Below are 16444 nucleotides of genomic sequence, written 5' to 3'. Positions count from 1 at the left end.
AGCCCAGGAGCATCCCCCACCTGTCTCAGTGCTGCTGTAGGGAGGCTGGGACTCCCTTCCCCACACAGAGGGGACAGGACAGGACCACTTGCTGCTCCCATTCCTTGCATGGGTCCATTGGGAAGTGCCTCCATGGTCCCTCTCTCAGCACAGAGCTGGTAGCCCTGGTGTGCCAGAGGCACTGCATGGTGACAGCAGAGTCTGTTTGCTGCCACTGAGGATCCCTCTCTCTCTGGCTGCTCATTACTGGACACCTTCCAAGTGACAGGGCTGGATGACACTAATCTGGCTGTTTTCACAGCATGAGCCCGTGTGGCTGCCCCACAGTAGCTCCACCAGGGAACTGGAGGCTGCCCAGGTTTTCACAGGGATCCTGGAGCAGCCTGGGGAGGAGGGATCCAGGGAGGTGAACATGGGACCAGAGCTAAGCTATCATGACAATGACCAGGAGTACTGAGGGCTACTTGGAATGAGCCCAGGAAGAGTTTTCCCCCACTTCAGGCTGCATGAAACCTGGGCACCATAAAGCCCAGCTGTCCCCCATCCCTGGGCTGCACATCAGCTGTACAGGATTCCTTGGCAGTGCTGCCATTCTCACAGATGCTGGTCCTGTCTCCTGTCCAGCTGAGACCCTCAGTGACCAGGATGCTGATGGCTTGAGGAGAGCAATGGTGCAATATAGAGGAGCCATCACCGGGCTTGGGAATGCTCAGCGAGGGGTGAGGGGACAGTGTGGGCATCTGTCCCCTCCACAGACACCCGTGGCTGTGGCTGCACCAGGGCTTTGCAGCGCCTCCACCACCCATCCGGGTTGGTAGGAGCATGGCAGGGACTTAACCTCCTCAGGTTGGGAATGTGGTGAGGGGGCAGAGAAAACCCCCAGCTTTCCAGTAACACCCTGCGCCCTCGGGACAAGGACGCCGATGGCCTGGGGACAAGGACCCCCGAGGGTCGGGCGTGTGGGAGGTAACACAGCATCCTGTTCCCCGGGGTGACACAGTGCTCTGTCCCCCGGGGTGACACAGTGTCCTGTTCCCCAAGGTGACACAGTGTCCTGTCCCCCGGGAGCACAGGGGTGACACAGTGCTCTGTCCCCAGGGATGACACAGTGTCCTGTCCCCCAGGAGCACAGGGGTGACACAGTGTCCTGTTCCCCGGTGTGACGCAGTGTCCTGTCCCCCAGGAGCTGGGGTGAGGCTCCCGCCGGCGCCCGGGCAGCGATTTCGGCGAGGAGCAGCCCTGCAGCCCCGCGCTGCGCGGGGAGAATTAGCAGTAATAAGTCATGATCATCCCCTGATGACGAGCACTTAATGCGTGCCGGTTCTGCTATCAAAGTGCCTCTTAAACCCGAATCGCCCTGTCGATAGCGATGGCAGCGGCTGATGGATCCCCGGTCGCCCGGCCGCCCGGCCAGGTCGCTCCCGGCATGCCACAGGCAGCAGCATCGATTTCCCACAACTGCAAAGAGGCAAATATTTGAAAAGTGATAAATAAGGGGAGCTGCCGTCTCTGCTGCGCACGTCAGCGCCCGGGATTAAGGCAACGAGGTGAGACTGCCCAATTAAATCCCAATGAAATGGCCGCAAATTCAATTTTTCCCTTTGCCCATATCCTTCCCAAGGGCCGATTGGGTGGGGGGGAAGGGTGGGGGGGGCTGATAACACAGAGTTCATCGATTGGCACTGCTGGGAAGAAATCTCTCCGAATTCAATTAGTTGGGGAAACACAAGGGGCATCACAGGGAGCAGGGCTGTGACTGTGCCTGTGTTATACCCCAGGGAATAGAACACCAAGCACCTGCTGCGAATCACTAGAGGATCACTGGACACAGTGGTGACAGCACCTAGGTGCTCACACCTGCTTTGAAACCCTTGAGGGTCACCGCAGGTCTGGCACCCCAGCAGCGTCTGCAGGACACGGCGGCAGCAGCTGTGTGGGGGAATCAAACATCCCAAACATCCTGCTGCCTCCTGGCACTGATGGCGACTGACAGGGTGCAGCTTGTGTGCAGTAAACTGTGCCCTGAGCAGAGCCTGGCCAGTGCTGACCTGCTGGCCTCGGTGGGGACAAGGCTGTGGGTGCTCAGTGAATCCCAACGGGATGGGGAGCTGGAATGCCAGCGCTGGGGGCTGCAGCTGATGCCCAGCCCCTTCTTGCAGAGCTCCGGCGCAGAGGGATGACCCTGCCGGGATGAACAGCCATTATGTCTCATCGCCTTGGAAACCAAGAGGCAGCTCTGAGGAGCCTCTCAATCTCCTCCTTCTCCTCTTTCTAGCTGAGCCCCATGGTAAGAGGCCAGAGGAATTTGGGGATGTGGGGCTGGGGACAAGCCCGGGCTGTGCTGCTGGGTGCAGGCATGGGGGCTGCCTGTGCCTGCCAGCCACTGGGCACCCTGCTACCTCCTGCCTTGCTTGTTTTCTCCTCCCTGTGTGTGAGGCCCTCGAGTAAGGCACATGATGCTCCAACTAGCCTGACTAATGGGGGAGCCTCACTTTGTCCCCACATTGGAGGCACAGAGGGGGAAACGTGTACTCCGACCAGCTCCTGCCTCTGTGGAAAAGAGACTTGTGGTGGTGGGTGAAGAAAAGGCTCCCCAGCCTCAGACCCATCAGCCTCGCTGGGCTGTGGAATTGGGCTCGCTGGGGCTGTGAGGAGCAGGGATGTCCTTGCAGGGATGGCAGTGTCCTTACAGCTCTATTCCTCTGCCACCGTCCCCGGGTGGCAGCCTGCGGCTGGGGGGACAGGAGACCAAGGTCTGCAGTGGGGGGCTGGGTGACAGAATGAGAGCTATTGGGACAGAAGGTGTCCCAGCCAGCACACCCGTCCTCTGTGGCACGGCAAAGCCCCTGCCCGGGGCAGGGCCGGTGGCCAGCAGCCTTCACCGGGACGGGCGGGGGGGCCGCTGCTGCTCCCGGCGAGCCCGGGGTCGCTGTGACAGCTGGGACAGGGATGGCAGGAGCGGGCTGGGAGGCGCTGGGGCAGGTGTGGGCTGCTGTGCCTCGGGAAAGGCGCTTTTAGCAGCCGCAGGCACAGCTGGCACCGGCTCCGAGCTGACACCGGCTCCGAGCACACCGGGACCGGCTCCGGGTACACTGGGACCTGCTCCGAGCACATCGGGACAGGCTCCGGGTACACCGGGACAGGCTCCGAGCACACCGGGACCGGCTCCGGGTACACTGGACCTGCTCCGAGCACACTGGGACAGGCTCCGAGCACACCGGGACAGGCTCCGAGCACATCGGGACAGGCTCCGAGCACACTGGACCGGCTCCGAGCACACCGGGCCTGGCGCGGGGCACACCGGGACAGGCTCCGAGCACACCGGGACCGGCTCCGAGCACACTGGACCGGCTCCGAGCACACTGGGACCGGCTCCGAGCACACCGGGACAGGCTCCGAGCACACCGGGACCGGCTCCGAGCACACCGGGACCTGCTCCGAGCACACCGGGCCCGGCTCCGAGCACACTGGACCGGCTCCGAGCACACCGGGCCCGGCTCCGAGCACACCGGGCCAGGCTCCGGGCACACTGGACCGGCTCGGGGCACACCGGGCCCGGCTCCGAGCACACCGGGACCGGCTCCGAGCACACCGGGCCCGGCTCGGGGCACACCGGGACCGGCTCCGAGCACACCGGGCCCGGCTCGGGGCACACCGGGACCGGCTCCGAGCACACCGGGCCCGGCTCCGAGCACACCGGGACAGGCTCCGAGCACACTGGACCGGCTCCGAGCACACCGGGCCCGGCTCGGGGCCGCCCGGTGCCGCCGGGTCGGGCTGAGCGCTGGGCGGGAGGCGGGGGCGCAGTGCCCGGCTCCGGGCTCTCCCTGCCCCGGCTCCCGGTGCTGTGGGGAGCAGGAGCACAGCCTGCTGGCTGCCGGCTGCAGGGCCCGGCCCCGGCTGCTGCCTGCCTTCGGCGGGAGCCAGACCCGCGCAGGGCATCCCTGCAGTCCCGAACAGAACATCCCGCGGCCCCACGCAGGAAATGGCCACAGCCCACCCGCTGCAGCCCTGCACCCGTGATGTGCTGACTGCCCCCAGCCCCACCATGCCCAAAGCATCCCGGGACATGCCAAACCCCAACTAAACGTGAGTGAAGGGCTGGAGAGCCCGGCTGGCTCAGAGGACAGGATCCCCTTGTGGCAAGGGTGACTCCATCCTGAGATTGGAGCAGGACCAGTGACACACAGCTGGGGCTCGCTAAAAGCAGTGGCACTGTGTGTGGGCATGGGGCTGGTATCACCTCAGCTGGCAGGGAACAGGGTCAGGACGCATCTCTGTCTCCCAGTGCCTTTTGCCTCCAGCCCTGTGGCACCACGCTGCCTGGCAGCCTTCCTCCTCCTCTGCCTTCTCCCGGCGGTCCAGTGACCGTCATGTGAGTCTGAACAGGAGTGGAAGTGGAGGCACAGTGTTGTTGGGGACAGGTTTACCTGGCAGAGGGATTAGGAGTCGTGATCCAGTGCAGAGCCTCTCCTGGAGAACTGGGGGTGGGTGGAAGGAGCCCATGCAGGATCCAGGTCAGAGGCAGGTGGGGGCTGATGTATGTCCCTGCTGCCTGTGCCCTCACACAAACACACACCTCTGCTGAGCCCACAGGTGCAGGTAGAGTCCCTCTAGCTGGGCTGAAACGTCCTGGAACGACTCTGCACCCCAAAGCTCCTGGGCCCTGGTCTGGGACTTGATATTCTGCCCACTCCCTTACACACATTGGCAATTAGAGCATAATTGTAATATTTGCATATTCATAACAGCTGAAATTAATCGCATTTGCATAATGGTAATGAAAGGGACTTCATTAATTACCACTTTTTTTCTAGGGATTTTGCATGTAAGTGGATTCCATTAGGCAGGTTGAGCTGTGGTGGGTGCAATGGTGGGATGGGAGCCGAGTCACTGAACTAGGGATGGAGCTGTGAGGAATAATGGCATCACTGCCACCCTGCCTGCCCCAATTCACTGGGGCCCACTGCCGGGCTCAGCTGTGCTGTGGGGACTCGGGCAGTGACTTCCTACCTGTGCCCAAACCCACTCACTTCCCCTTGTCCTGCTGGCACCACACTCGCCTCAGGCAACCTGCTACAAACCAGGGGTTGGGGTGGGAGCAGGGATGGGCACCACGGGCCGTGGAGACACAGAATCCCTCCTTCGGGCACGGCAGGGATGACATCCTGCTCCATGTGCTCAGCTGGGTGACTGCTGCCACCAGCCCTGTGCCTGGGGTCCCCTGTGTCTGGAGAGAGCTGGGGACCCCTCTCCCGCCCCAGAGCGATGGCCAGGGAGAGCTGGGCAGTGGGGCCAGCCAGTGTGAGCAGATGGTTCCCACTGCATCACCTTCCCCAGGGATGCGCCAGCTGGGAGCCCCCAGCACAGCCCCGCTCCCCCTGCACCCGGCCAGCCCGGCTCCCTCCTGGCAGGGATGGAGGGTGGGCAGCGGAGCAGGGCGGGGGAACAGGGCTTTGCCGGCACAGCCACAGCAGAGCTAGCGGGAGCGATAACTCCGCCCAGGGAGCTCTGCCACGGCACGCAGTGGCCCCTGGGTGACTCAGGGTCCATCCCTGAGGAGTGAACCCCTTCCTCTGCCTCCCAGCCCACCCGGGTGTGCGCGGTCAGTCCGGCCCCGCCTGCGCTGGTGCCAGCAGCAGCTGGAATAACCAGCACGCACCAGCTCTGGGGAAAACGGCTCCGCAATGGTGCTGGGAAGTGACAGGTCTCGGTTCGGCCCCGGCCATGTGCTGCGTGTGGACAGCCCTGCTCTGCCCCGGGAGGACGGTCCAGCCGCAGGGCACCTCCGCTCAGCTCCGCATGGGAAGTGGCTTTCCCGGGAGACGGAGCTCGTTGACTCCTTATTGATGACTCTTTCGCTCCTGCACGTCTGGGGAAGAGACCTGCTGAATAAATCAGTGCAAGAGACAGATTATGGCAGCTAAAGACTCCAAATGAGATGATAATTGCTGTAGTAATGACAACGAAGACCTGATGCTGCCGATAAGGAAACATCTCTTCTGCTCCCGCCTGGTGCCCGGGCAGGGGTTTGGCACAGGCGCACGGATGAGGGCTCCCCAGGGATGCCAGGGCCAGGCAGCGCTGCCCTCCCTGAGCCCAGGGCAGGGCTGGGTGCCCGCGGCGGGGGCGGTCGGTGCTGGTCCCCACAGCGGCGGGGACGGGGATGCTGCGGCCAGGAGAGGGGCCCGAGGTGGGCAGCCCTGGCGGGGCTGTTTGTCTGGTTCTCCCGCCGGCTGCATGTCAGCTCTAATTAGGCAAACTTCTGTATTCATTGCGAGCCCAGCCAGCGGAGAATTCCACGATTGAATTTTAATGCCCTAAAAACACATTACAATCAGCCTGATTAATTAAGAGATGGCTTAACATGGTGACCGGGCTGCAGCGGGCTGTGCTGGGGAGGGGGGCCGCAAGGACCGGCTCCTGCGGGGACGGGACTGGAAGTGCTGGGGCTGGCAGCGCTGGGGCTGGTCACTGAGCCTCCTGGGGCTGTGGGAGGGGTGAGAGCCAGGGCTGGCTGTGCCCTGTATTGGATCCCGCACCTCCAGGCAGGGAAGGGCTGAACTCAGACCTCCGACACCTGGTCAGCATCGGCTCAGCTAGGCACGCAGTGGGAGCATCCCCCTCCCTCCCTGTCAGGTTGGCCACTGGGGCCCTGCTGAGTGCCTGTTCCCTGTGTCCCCACTGTGTCCCCACTCTGGGCATGGGCACTGACACTGTGCTGTGCCACTGCCATGAGCTGGGCACTCCTGGGGAGAATCCACTTGCTTTTGTTTGTGAGTGAATAGTTGGCAAGCCGGCAAGCTCCTATTAATAACTAATAGCTAATAACTAATACATACTATTAATAACTAATGATGAGCTGGGAGGTTCCGATTAATTTGTATCTGCAGTGATTCCCTGTGGTGCCAGTGATGCTGGCTAATGGGCTGCCACTTCCCTCAAGGCAGCTCTGCCCTGCTCCCAAGCCACTGCTTAATGTCACTGTGCTGTGCCCAGCACAACCCAGGCTGTGTCCCCACACATGTCATTGCTTGGGGTGGCCTCACCAGCCCACCCGGACCCTGTGGGGTGAAGCACCCCCAGGGGAGCCCTTCCCCTGCATCCCCCCACGGGTGCTGGGTAGTGGGAGTGGTTCCTGCAGACCCTTTTTGGGTTGAATTCCACAGGGTGCCCCTGCTCAGGGAGATGGCTTGGCCAAAGCCCATCCTCTTGCTATGTAATGAATGGGAAAGGGAGGAATCCATAATCATGATGTAAAGGAGAGGGTGCAACCAGCAGGACATCAATCAGAGGGAAAGTGATAAAGGGAGCCTCTTGACAGGAGGAGTCAGCAGTGGAGGAAGGGATGGAGGCAGCATCATGAGGCCAAAAGAAATTTTGGCACGACAATAAATCCTGGAGCGGCTGGAGCCGCTGGAGCACTAATGATGAGGCGAAAACACCAGCCACGTTTAACAAATATTTCTGCTCTGTATTTGGAGAGAACAGGACGACATGCTTGAATTGTACAAGAGTGATGAAACCATCTATTAATTACTGCCGGGAATGTTAAACAACATCTGCCAGCTCAGCGGGCCCAGGCACCGCCCGCCCTGCCCTCCTCCGAGAGCTGGAGCAGAATTTGGCCTCCTCATTAATTTCTTACCACATCTTGGAATAGCAAGAAAATCTTGGCCAGCTGATGGAGAGCCCACCCATGCTGGGAGCTGCAAGGGTTGCAGGGGTGCTCAGCCCTTAACTGGTCTCTGCTGGGATTTATATCTTGTTTGCACCCAGATAAATCCCTCTCAATGAAAAATAGCTTGATGAAGTTGGCAAAGATTGGGCTTTTGTTTCCCATAACTTGGTATATAGATTTTCTTATATCCATGTGTTTTTGAAGGCTGCAAGTAAGTGAGGCCTGAGCTGGACAACATGCTCATTAAGGCATTCTGCAAGACTCTTTGTCACAGCTTTGGGAGGGACCTCAATCTTTCCCTGCATCTCCCATGTGCTGTGCAGTGCCTGCAACCAGAAAAATGGAGGGGACAGAAGAACAGAGGGGATAGTGGGACAGAGGAATGGAGAGATGAGCTATGGAGAGGGTGGAAGGATAGAAGGGAAGAAGCAGAGGAGGAGGGAAAAATAGAAGAAGGCAAAGATGAAGAAGAAGAAGAAGAGGAGGAGGAGAAAGGGGGTCCAAGAGGAGAGGACCCCACAGAACCAGTCCTGCTGCACCCCATCATTAGCAGCAGAAGGTGGCATCTTCATTTTAGGAGGTGGAAACTGACTGAGCAGCAAGGGTGGCTGAAGGGCACAGCAGACTTCGATGGCAGAAAACAGGTGGCTGAACAGCAGAAAGACACTAATTAACAAATTAACTCTGTGCAGTATGCACTGACCAGGGTAAGCAGAGGAGGACTTGACAGAGTGACAATCCCACCTAGGAGTCCCCAACAGGCACCAGGGCTGCCACCTCCCTTCAGTGCCAGGTCCTTGAGTCAAACCACCACTGGTGCCCATGGCCATGGAAACAAGGAGATCCAAGAAATTCAGGTGGGACTCTGGGTAAGGAGAACAGGGGTGCTTTAGAGGAAAGAAGAAAGCTTAGAGGCAAGGGATGCCTGGGATCCCATCCCAAGCTCTGGATTCCTTGGCACAGCCACAGGGTGCAGGGGGGAATGGAACAGGTCTGGGGGTGCCCAGGAGGGACAGGGTAAGAAGTGTCAGTGGGATGGTAAGATCCAGCCACCCCAGCCCACAGCACCTCATCCCTCATGGCCCCCAGGGTGCCAGATGAGCCACCTGGGAGCCTGGGACAAGCAGTTAAAATACAGAAACGTGGATTTAAATTAAAATATTTCATAACCAGAAAGATAAAACCTTCCCTGCAGCAAAGTGAGCTGAAAGATTTATGGGGTACTGGGAGGACTGGTGTCCCCCCTTCAGTGGGCTCAGGGTGGGGGGCTGGCTTGGCTTCCACTGCTGGCACTGCAGGGCACCCCAAGGCACTGCCACCTCCCCGTTCCAGCCAGCACAGAGGCCAGAGCTGGGTCTGCGACGAAATGTCAGCTCGACAATAAAATGTGCAGAAGCTACGTTTTCTTCAGGCTAATAAAACTCCTGGGCAGCAGCTGAGATGCTTGGTACAGAGCTGCCCTCCCTCTCCAGTGCCCCACTTGGCCCCCTCCTCATCCTCCTGGGGGATACAGGCTCCACCTGACCCCGGGCTCGTGCTGGCTCTCACACAGAGGCTGCTGAGCACAGCCCCAGCACCAGCGTGAGACACGGCTCCAGAGCCGCCTGTGCCACGGCAGGGAGTAAATCCTCTGCATCCTGTCAAGGTAAAGTGACAAAACACCGGCCTGCAATGCAGGAACTGCAGTTATAACATGAGAAAATCAATGCAGTATATTACCAGAGACATAAAGATGCTATTAATGCTTCAGCACAAAGCCCTCAGCTTCGCCTGCCATGGCAGGGCAGGTTTACATGAGGGCTCTGTGCATTCCCATCCCATTGCTCAGGTCACCCACATGCTAGGGCTCAGTTCTGTGTTTATTCACTGACACCCCACCCAGCAAAGCTTTCCTGCTCCCACACACTGACTCCTGGGCTTTGACCCTGCCAGGGGCCTGGGCTCCAGCTGGAGTGCATGGATGCAGAAAGGCAATGCATGGCCTCAGTGAATGCCTTTCTGAGCTGCAAGGACCCAGTGAGGCTGCAGCCCCAGGCCAGGTGGGTGCCAGCTCTCCTTCTAGGAATTCCAATGACTGTCACCTCTGCCATGCACCCACCTGCAGTCGGCACCTCCTGGAAAAGACTGAAGAGGATGACGACCCTTGTGCACCACAGAGTGAGGCCACAGGACATGTGTAAGGTGCAGCGCTCTCCTGGCACGGCAGCTGCTGGCAGAGAGCAGTCTGTGTCCTGGGGACATGTGTGCTGGGTAAGGAGCAGAGCTGGGGATACACATGAAGCCAGGCAGGTCACATCACTCAGCAAAGCCTGCCCAGCACAGGAGCTGGGAGGGAAACCCCTGAAGGGCTGATGAGGCTGGGCACAGCCTCGTGGGGACACAGGTGGGGAGGCAGAGCTGGGTTGGTGCCGATCCTGTGGAAAGCCTTTTCATATCTTGGCCCCTTTGCATCCCGAGGACATGGATGCCACTCCCTGCAACTGACAGTTCGGATTATTACTGAGAAGTTAAGTCAAGCCTCTTCTAATTGATTAATCAATAGCTTTAATTGAGTTGAGACTCCGTAGTGGGTAGCTTCACCACTGTTGTCCCCTTGACCGGCACTGTCCTGATCACCACCAAAAACCTGTTGCTGTGGCTGGCGTCTGCCCAGGCTGGGCTCCCAAAACACAGCGAATTCCTGGCGCTTGCTGTTGCCTGGGGCTGTAGAGGGCATCTGCAGCAGCGACAGAGGAGTCGGACCATGCAGGGCTCCCCCGGCACAGGAACAAGCTGAACACAGGGGGCTGCAAAATGTCCGCGTTTCGTGGTACCCGCTCTGCCAGCCAGGGCACAGCCCCCGGGCATGGGCGGGACAGGACCCGCACCCCGCCCGTGCAGCCCGGGGACACAGAGCGGGGGGAATGGGGACACAGAGCGCGGGGAATGGGGACACAGAGCGGGGGGAATGGGGACACAGAGCGGGGGGCTGCACCGCCGGGGTCACACCCCGAGCCCGAGCCACTGCTCTGCAGAAGTGGAGATGAGCATTATATGGTAAAATATGCAGAGCATGGAACGCAAGGAGAGAGCGTTTTTCGCATAATGAGACGCTGTCAGAGACAAGCTCCCCAGGAAACCAATTAAGAGGGCGCTTTGCGTGTGTCAGGCCGACACCTGGCAAGACCCCCTTTTGCAGAGCGGATCCAGCACGGGCCTGTCCCGCAGACCCTCCGGCGCTCCCCCACGGCCGCGGGCGGCAGGGCCCAACACTGACCCAGCACTGCCCCAGCACTGTCCCCGCACTGCCCCCAGCACTGCCCCAGCACTGCCTCCGCACTGTCCCAGCACTGTCCCCGCACTGCCCCCAGCACTGCCCCAGCACTGCCTCCGCACTGTCCCAGCACTGTCCCCGCACTGCCCCCAGCACTGCCCCAGCACTGCCTCCGCACTGTCCCAGCACTGTCCCCCGCACTAACCCAGCACTGCCCCAGCACTGTCCCCACATTGGCCCCAGCACTGCCCCAGCACTGTCCCCGCACTACCCCATCACCGCCCCATCACTGTCCCCGCCCTGTCCCGCTGGGCTCCGCGGGCGGGCCGGCGCTGCCCGGGCGGGACGCGGCGCTCGGAGTGGCGGCGGCAGCACCGCCCCGACCCGCCCCCGCCGCGCCCGCCATGGCGCTGCGCTTCTCCGCCAACCTCTCGTGGCTCTTCCCGGAGCTCCCGGCGCTGCCGGCGCGGCTGGAAGCGGCGGCGGCCGCGGGGTTCGGAGCGGTGGAGGCGGCTTGGCCGGCGGGCTGCCCGGCGCAGGAGCTGCGGGCCGCGGCGGAGCGGGCGCGGGTGCGGATCGCGCTCCTCAACACCCCCCCCGGTACGGCCGCGTCCCGCCGCTGCCCCATGGACCTGGGCTGGCGGGGACGCTCCGCCGACCCTGCCGCTCTCTCCAGGGGACCCGGAGGCGGGCGAGCTGGGGCTGGCGGCCGTGCCCGGGCGGCAGGCGGCGTTCCGGCAGGGCCTGGAGGCGGCCGTGCGCTACGCCAGGGCTGTGGGCTGCCCCAGGTAAGTGTGAACGGGACCCCCGCGGCTGCCGGGGGGTTCCTCTGCTGCCCTCTGCTCCAGCGCTGCCCCGAGCGGAGCCTGCCCTTCGCCCCGCAGTGCCTCCCGCTGCCGGGTCACGGAGCTCCTCCCGGGCAGCATCTCCTGCTCGGCCGTGCGGGACGGAGCCAGCTCCGGGCAGACCCCAGCGGCCTCAGCGTGCTCGCTGGGAACGGACCCAGTGCTGCCAAGCACGAGTTTGACCCTGCCCTTCTCAGTAGAGGCTCTTGTTCCCACCTCCGCACTACAGTCCCCAGGATAATCCTCCCTTTTTCCTCCCCAACTGCACCACTCCTTTCCACCAGGACACCACAAGAGTAGCTTTATTGAGGCCACGCTGACTCCAGCAGAGCAGAGACACCGTAAAAGATGCAATTAGCCTGGCACAGCTCCCTTTAGAAAACCAACAGGCCCCTTTTATAGTGCACTTATTTTGCACTATTCTTTCCTGTTGCAACTCAGTCCAAAGCCCTGTGGAGGGCATGAGCTAGGCAGGCCAGAGGCTGCCCAGCACCATTTGCACACTGGTACAGGCACATTGAAAAGGGTTTTGTTTCTACTGTTCACCTTCTCCTAATGGTGGCTGAAGACAGCCTGGCACTCAAGCTTTTCACGGCCGGGCAGGCCAGCACAGGGCACTGTACCCTCCCTGCTCACAGCCAGCAGGCAGTGGCCCCATGCATGGGGCAGGCCCTGGCAGAAGCAGCACACCAGCTGCCCAGCATGCTGGTTTGGGGCCTCCCAGGGAGCAAGAGCCCAAGGTGAAAGAGCTGAAGGCTCTGAGGGAAGAAGGAAGGTCTGTGATTTGTCAGGCAAAAGATTCAAAGCCATCCCTCTGTGTATTGAGGTGGGAGGGTGCAGATTTGTGTCCTGGCTGGCTGCTGTTTTGCCTCCTGCAGGAGAGATGGCTCTTCTTACCCCTTCTGTGTCTGCTCCCAGAGCCTGGCTCCCTTTTCCATCAGTAGAAGATGTATTAGATCAGGCCAGCTGTTTGCAATTGCTGCCTGTGACTATGTCTCTGTGCCTGTAGGATTCATGTGATGGCTGGGCGGGTTCCCCTGGGCACAGACCGGGCTGCAGTGGCAGGTGAGATGGAAACCACCTTCATTGAGAATCTCAGATACGCTGCTGACCTCCTGTCCCAGGTAAGTGGGGAATGGGTTGGGTCCTGCTTTGTGTGTGCAGCTCTTAGGCTAGCCAAGATGAGCCTGGCCTTGGGAGGTTATGTTTCCTGCTGCAGAGATGACAGGATGCTCCACAGGGTGACATTACTGTGTTACAGGAAGACATGACTGGACTGTTGGAGCCTATCAACAACCGTATCACTGACCCTCGCTACTATCTGAACACCCCACACCAAGGTAAGCAGGCACCAAGAGTCTCCTTCAGAGGAAGAGATGGATCTCCAAAGTCTGAAAGACCGCCTCAGCATCTCCTTCACCAGGAGGGAGATAAAGGGGGGGGTCCTGGGGCTTCTCTGCAAAACTTCCACCCTGGGGGCAATGTTTTCTTATTTCTTGTCCCCTTAGCTGCTGCCATCCTGGAGAAAGTGGGACGGCCCAACCTGAAGCTGCAGCTGGTGAGTCAGCACTGAAGCTCTCCGTGAGGAAAACTTGCACAGGTCCACAAAGGAGTCTTGGTGGCCATGGGCTTGTTCACCCCTCCTGGGACACTGGACAGGGACCACAGGATGGTTGTCCTTAACTGCTCACTGCTGAACAGCTGCACCCTCTATTCTTCCCTCTTGCCCCTAGGACCTTTTTCACTGCCAGATCATGGATGGCAATTTGTCACAGAACCTGGAGACCTACTTCCCGCTCATCGGTAACACCCTGTGCCCAGACCAACCCCACTGCAGCCACGGGGCAGGAGTGGCTTTGAGAGAGACCCTCCTACTCCAGGCTCTGCTGTAGCTGGCTGGGGGTGTGTGGCTGCTCTTGGGTCACCTTGTCTCAGGGCCAGAGAAGGCAGCAGGCAGGGCTGCCTTGGGCATGGCCTCTCCCTGTCCCTCCCTAGGTCACATCCAGATTGCACAGGTACCAGGGCGGCACGAGCCCGATAGCCCTGGGGAGTTGAACTTCCCCTACATCTTCGAGCTCGTGGAGTCCCTTGGCTACACTGGCTACGTGGGCTGCGAGTATGCTCCCAAGGGTGAGTACCCTGCAGGTCTGAGCCCACAGGCACCTCCAAGCACAGCAGCTGGCTGGGTACTGTGCCTTTCCACAGGACAGGTCCTGTGAAGCCCAGGTTGTGGGTGTCATCCCTCCCTGGGGCTGAGGGCTCTGTCCTGAACAGAAGCTGCTCCAGCTACAGCAGGAGACCCTGTCTGTCACTGCAGGAGACACTCTGGAAGGTCTAGGCTGGCTGAGGTCCTACTGGGAAAGCCGAGGGCTGCAGCATGGTGGGACCAGCAAGGCAGCCAAGTAAAACTAGAAAACTATGAGAATAAAAGACAAAACAATGGCTTAACAGAGGAGCATGTGTCTTCTCTAGGACTAAGGGAGTGTGGTGAGTGGGATGATTTCCTAGAATGAAGTTAGGAGCATCTATGTAATTTGCCTTCCCCAGGCTCTACTGGGTCAGCTCAAGCTGTTGGACCCTCATCTATACAAATACCACCTGCAGCATGTTTGATTTTAGTGATGGCTCAGGCACCACTGTAGGTGACTTCAGGTATACAGAAAACTTTTCACTTCCAGACTGCAGGGGTGTCCAGGGAGAGGCTTCCAGTCTCCCCAATAAGGGGAGCATTCCAGTTAGTGCCTGAAATTGTGGAAAGAACACTCTGGACTTCCAGGTACTGAAGTTCTCAAGGCTGTTGGCAGTGCCCAGCACTGACTCTGCAGCAGGGCTGCAAGTGAAGCAAGCAGTCCCCTCCCAGGCTGTCTGATCCAAGGTAACAGGCTGGGAGCTGCCTACACACGGATACTCAAGGCTGACTGCCCTGCTGCTCCTGCCCTGGAGCAAGAATAAGATTCCAGAGCAAACTCAGCCAGCCTCAGTAGCCAGGGCTGCTCTGCATCCTCTACAGGCAGCCTTCCACAGCCTACAGTGACTGAGCAGGGATCTGGTTCAGTTTATTTCACAGATAGACCAATGGCTCAAATGTATACCTCCATAAAACCTTCCTGTGATCCAGTTCACCCTTCCTGTCCCATTCATGCTCTCCCAAGGAAAGCAAAAGGCCAGAAGCAGTTGTCTTCACTGCCATTCAGGCAGCCCTGCAGTCAAGTCTTTCCTCCTAAAGCCAGAGCACTGTGCAGTGCTGCCCTGGGCAGAAGATGGTGCTGTGCATGCTTCCCAGTGCCTTCCCAGCAGGCAGAACTCACCTATTGATGCCAAAGTCACGTCCCTGAGAGTTACTCTGCTTCAGCCAGGCTGCAGCAGCCAAGTTCCTGCCCTTGCCATTTGGTTCAAGGCCATTCAGTATCAAACCCACTGAAAACAGCACACAAGGGCCACACCAGCCAGCCAGCAATGAGGTGCTGGTCCCCAGGCTCCTCAGGTCAGTAGCCACATTGCCACTGGCAGTGCTGCCTGCAGTGCCCAGCACAGGTCCCCCCCAGAGACCTGTTGTTCCCCATGTCACCAATGGCACAGCCGTGCAGTGTTGCTCCAGGACGTGGGTGCTGGCACTAGAGCAGGCCTGTCCACAGGTTGAAGCAGGCAGTGTTGATAACTGACTCCAGGTGATGGTACGTGGACACCAGCTGTGGCAGAGGACTCTCGCTGTTCTGGGGCTGCACTGGGAACGGCTCCCGGAAAACCACGGTGAGGCTCTGCCAGGAGGGAGGAGAGGCTCAGGAGACAGGATGCAGACAAGCACTGTGCAGTCCCTAGCCCAGGTCTGTGGACACTTTTTTGGCAGGGTTAGGCAAATACTGGGAGAAGACCCAAAATGCCAGTGGCACTAAGCTAGTGCCTCTTCCTGTGACAGAGCATGTTTGAGCCTCCTCCCAGTTTTTCTGCTGGAAATTTGGCACAAGGACTTGCCCACTCTGTCCCAGCTCTCATGCATCTGCAGTTGTGCCAACCACGGAAGAGGAGGGGATCCTACTGCCTCCACAGTAATAGGAGCTTCCAGGGAAATTAGAGGGAAATTTCTTCTTCTAAGGGGAAGAGTAGGAGTGCCACAAATGGGGAAAGGGAGGAGATTAATAACCGCAATCCTAAAAATAAGTGCTGCCTGCTCCACTAGTGACTGTACTGAAAAGGCAGGGCAAAGGCAGAGGGGAGTAGGGAGCAGGCAGAGGTTGCAGGAGCTGAAGCAGAACAAAAATGTGACTCAGTGCAATCAGATCAGCATCATAGAGGCAAGACACAGGGACAGGATGTTCCCCAGAGTTGAAATGCAGCACATCCAATAACCAGCGTCCCTTACAAACTGATAAAGCCATAAGAAGAGCTGTGTACCTACAAAACAGCAAATGTACCTTCACCAAATGTTCCACCATCATTTAAGAGGGGAAAGGAAGTGATTTGTGAGCCCAACTCCAGCAGCATGCAAGGCTTTGGAGTAGACTGCAGGAGACAGAACCATGAGGGAAGTGCCGCTCAGTGTTACCAAAGTGATGTGCTAATGCTAAAATTTTCTTTGATAAGGTAATATTTCTAGACAAAAGAATCATGGTTCATCTTATCTGGGATTCAGGAAGGATTTGATGTGGTGTCACATGGGAAATTTAG

At 59.3% G+C, this 16444-nt stretch overlaps 2 protein-coding genes across 2 annotated transcripts in view; one reads left to right on the top strand and one right to left on the bottom strand.

Moving 5' to 3' along the window:
• The first annotated feature begins 11305 nt into the window (after positions 1–11305).
• On the top strand, positions 11306–14227 carry HYI (hydroxypyruvate isomerase (putative)). The gene is made up of 8 exons (XM_056497291.1): positions 11306–11534; positions 11611–11722; positions 12789–12903; positions 13041–13119; positions 13288–13337; positions 13513–13582; positions 13775–13909; positions 14097–14227. Exons 1-8 carry the CDS (start codon positions 11339–11341, stop codon positions 14183–14185), a joined length of 846 nt encoding a protein of 281 aa, XP_056353266.1. The 5' UTR covers positions 11306–11338; the 3' UTR covers positions 14186–14227.
• A 587-nt stretch (positions 14228–14814) lies between these two features.
• The window catches only part of SZT2 (SZT2 subunit of KICSTOR complex), a 53526-nt gene continuing 51896 nt past the window's right edge, over positions 14815–16444 (bottom strand). Inside the window, 1 exon segment of the mRNA XM_056497290.1 lies at positions 14815–15537. Within this exon segment, the coding sequence (XP_056353265.1) occupies positions 15394–15537 (144 nt within the window). The 3' untranslated portion in view covers positions 14815–15393.

The sequence above is a fragment of the Oenanthe melanoleuca genome, chromosome 8, assembly GCF_029582105.1.
Source record: "Oenanthe melanoleuca isolate GR-GAL-2019-014 chromosome 8, OMel1.0, whole genome shotgun sequence".
In the NCBI taxonomy this organism is placed as follows: domain Eukaryota; kingdom Metazoa; phylum Chordata; class Aves; order Passeriformes; family Muscicapidae; genus Oenanthe; species Oenanthe melanoleuca.
Note: the sequence above shows the minus strand (reverse complement) of the source record. Positions and strands in the feature narration are given on the sequence as shown.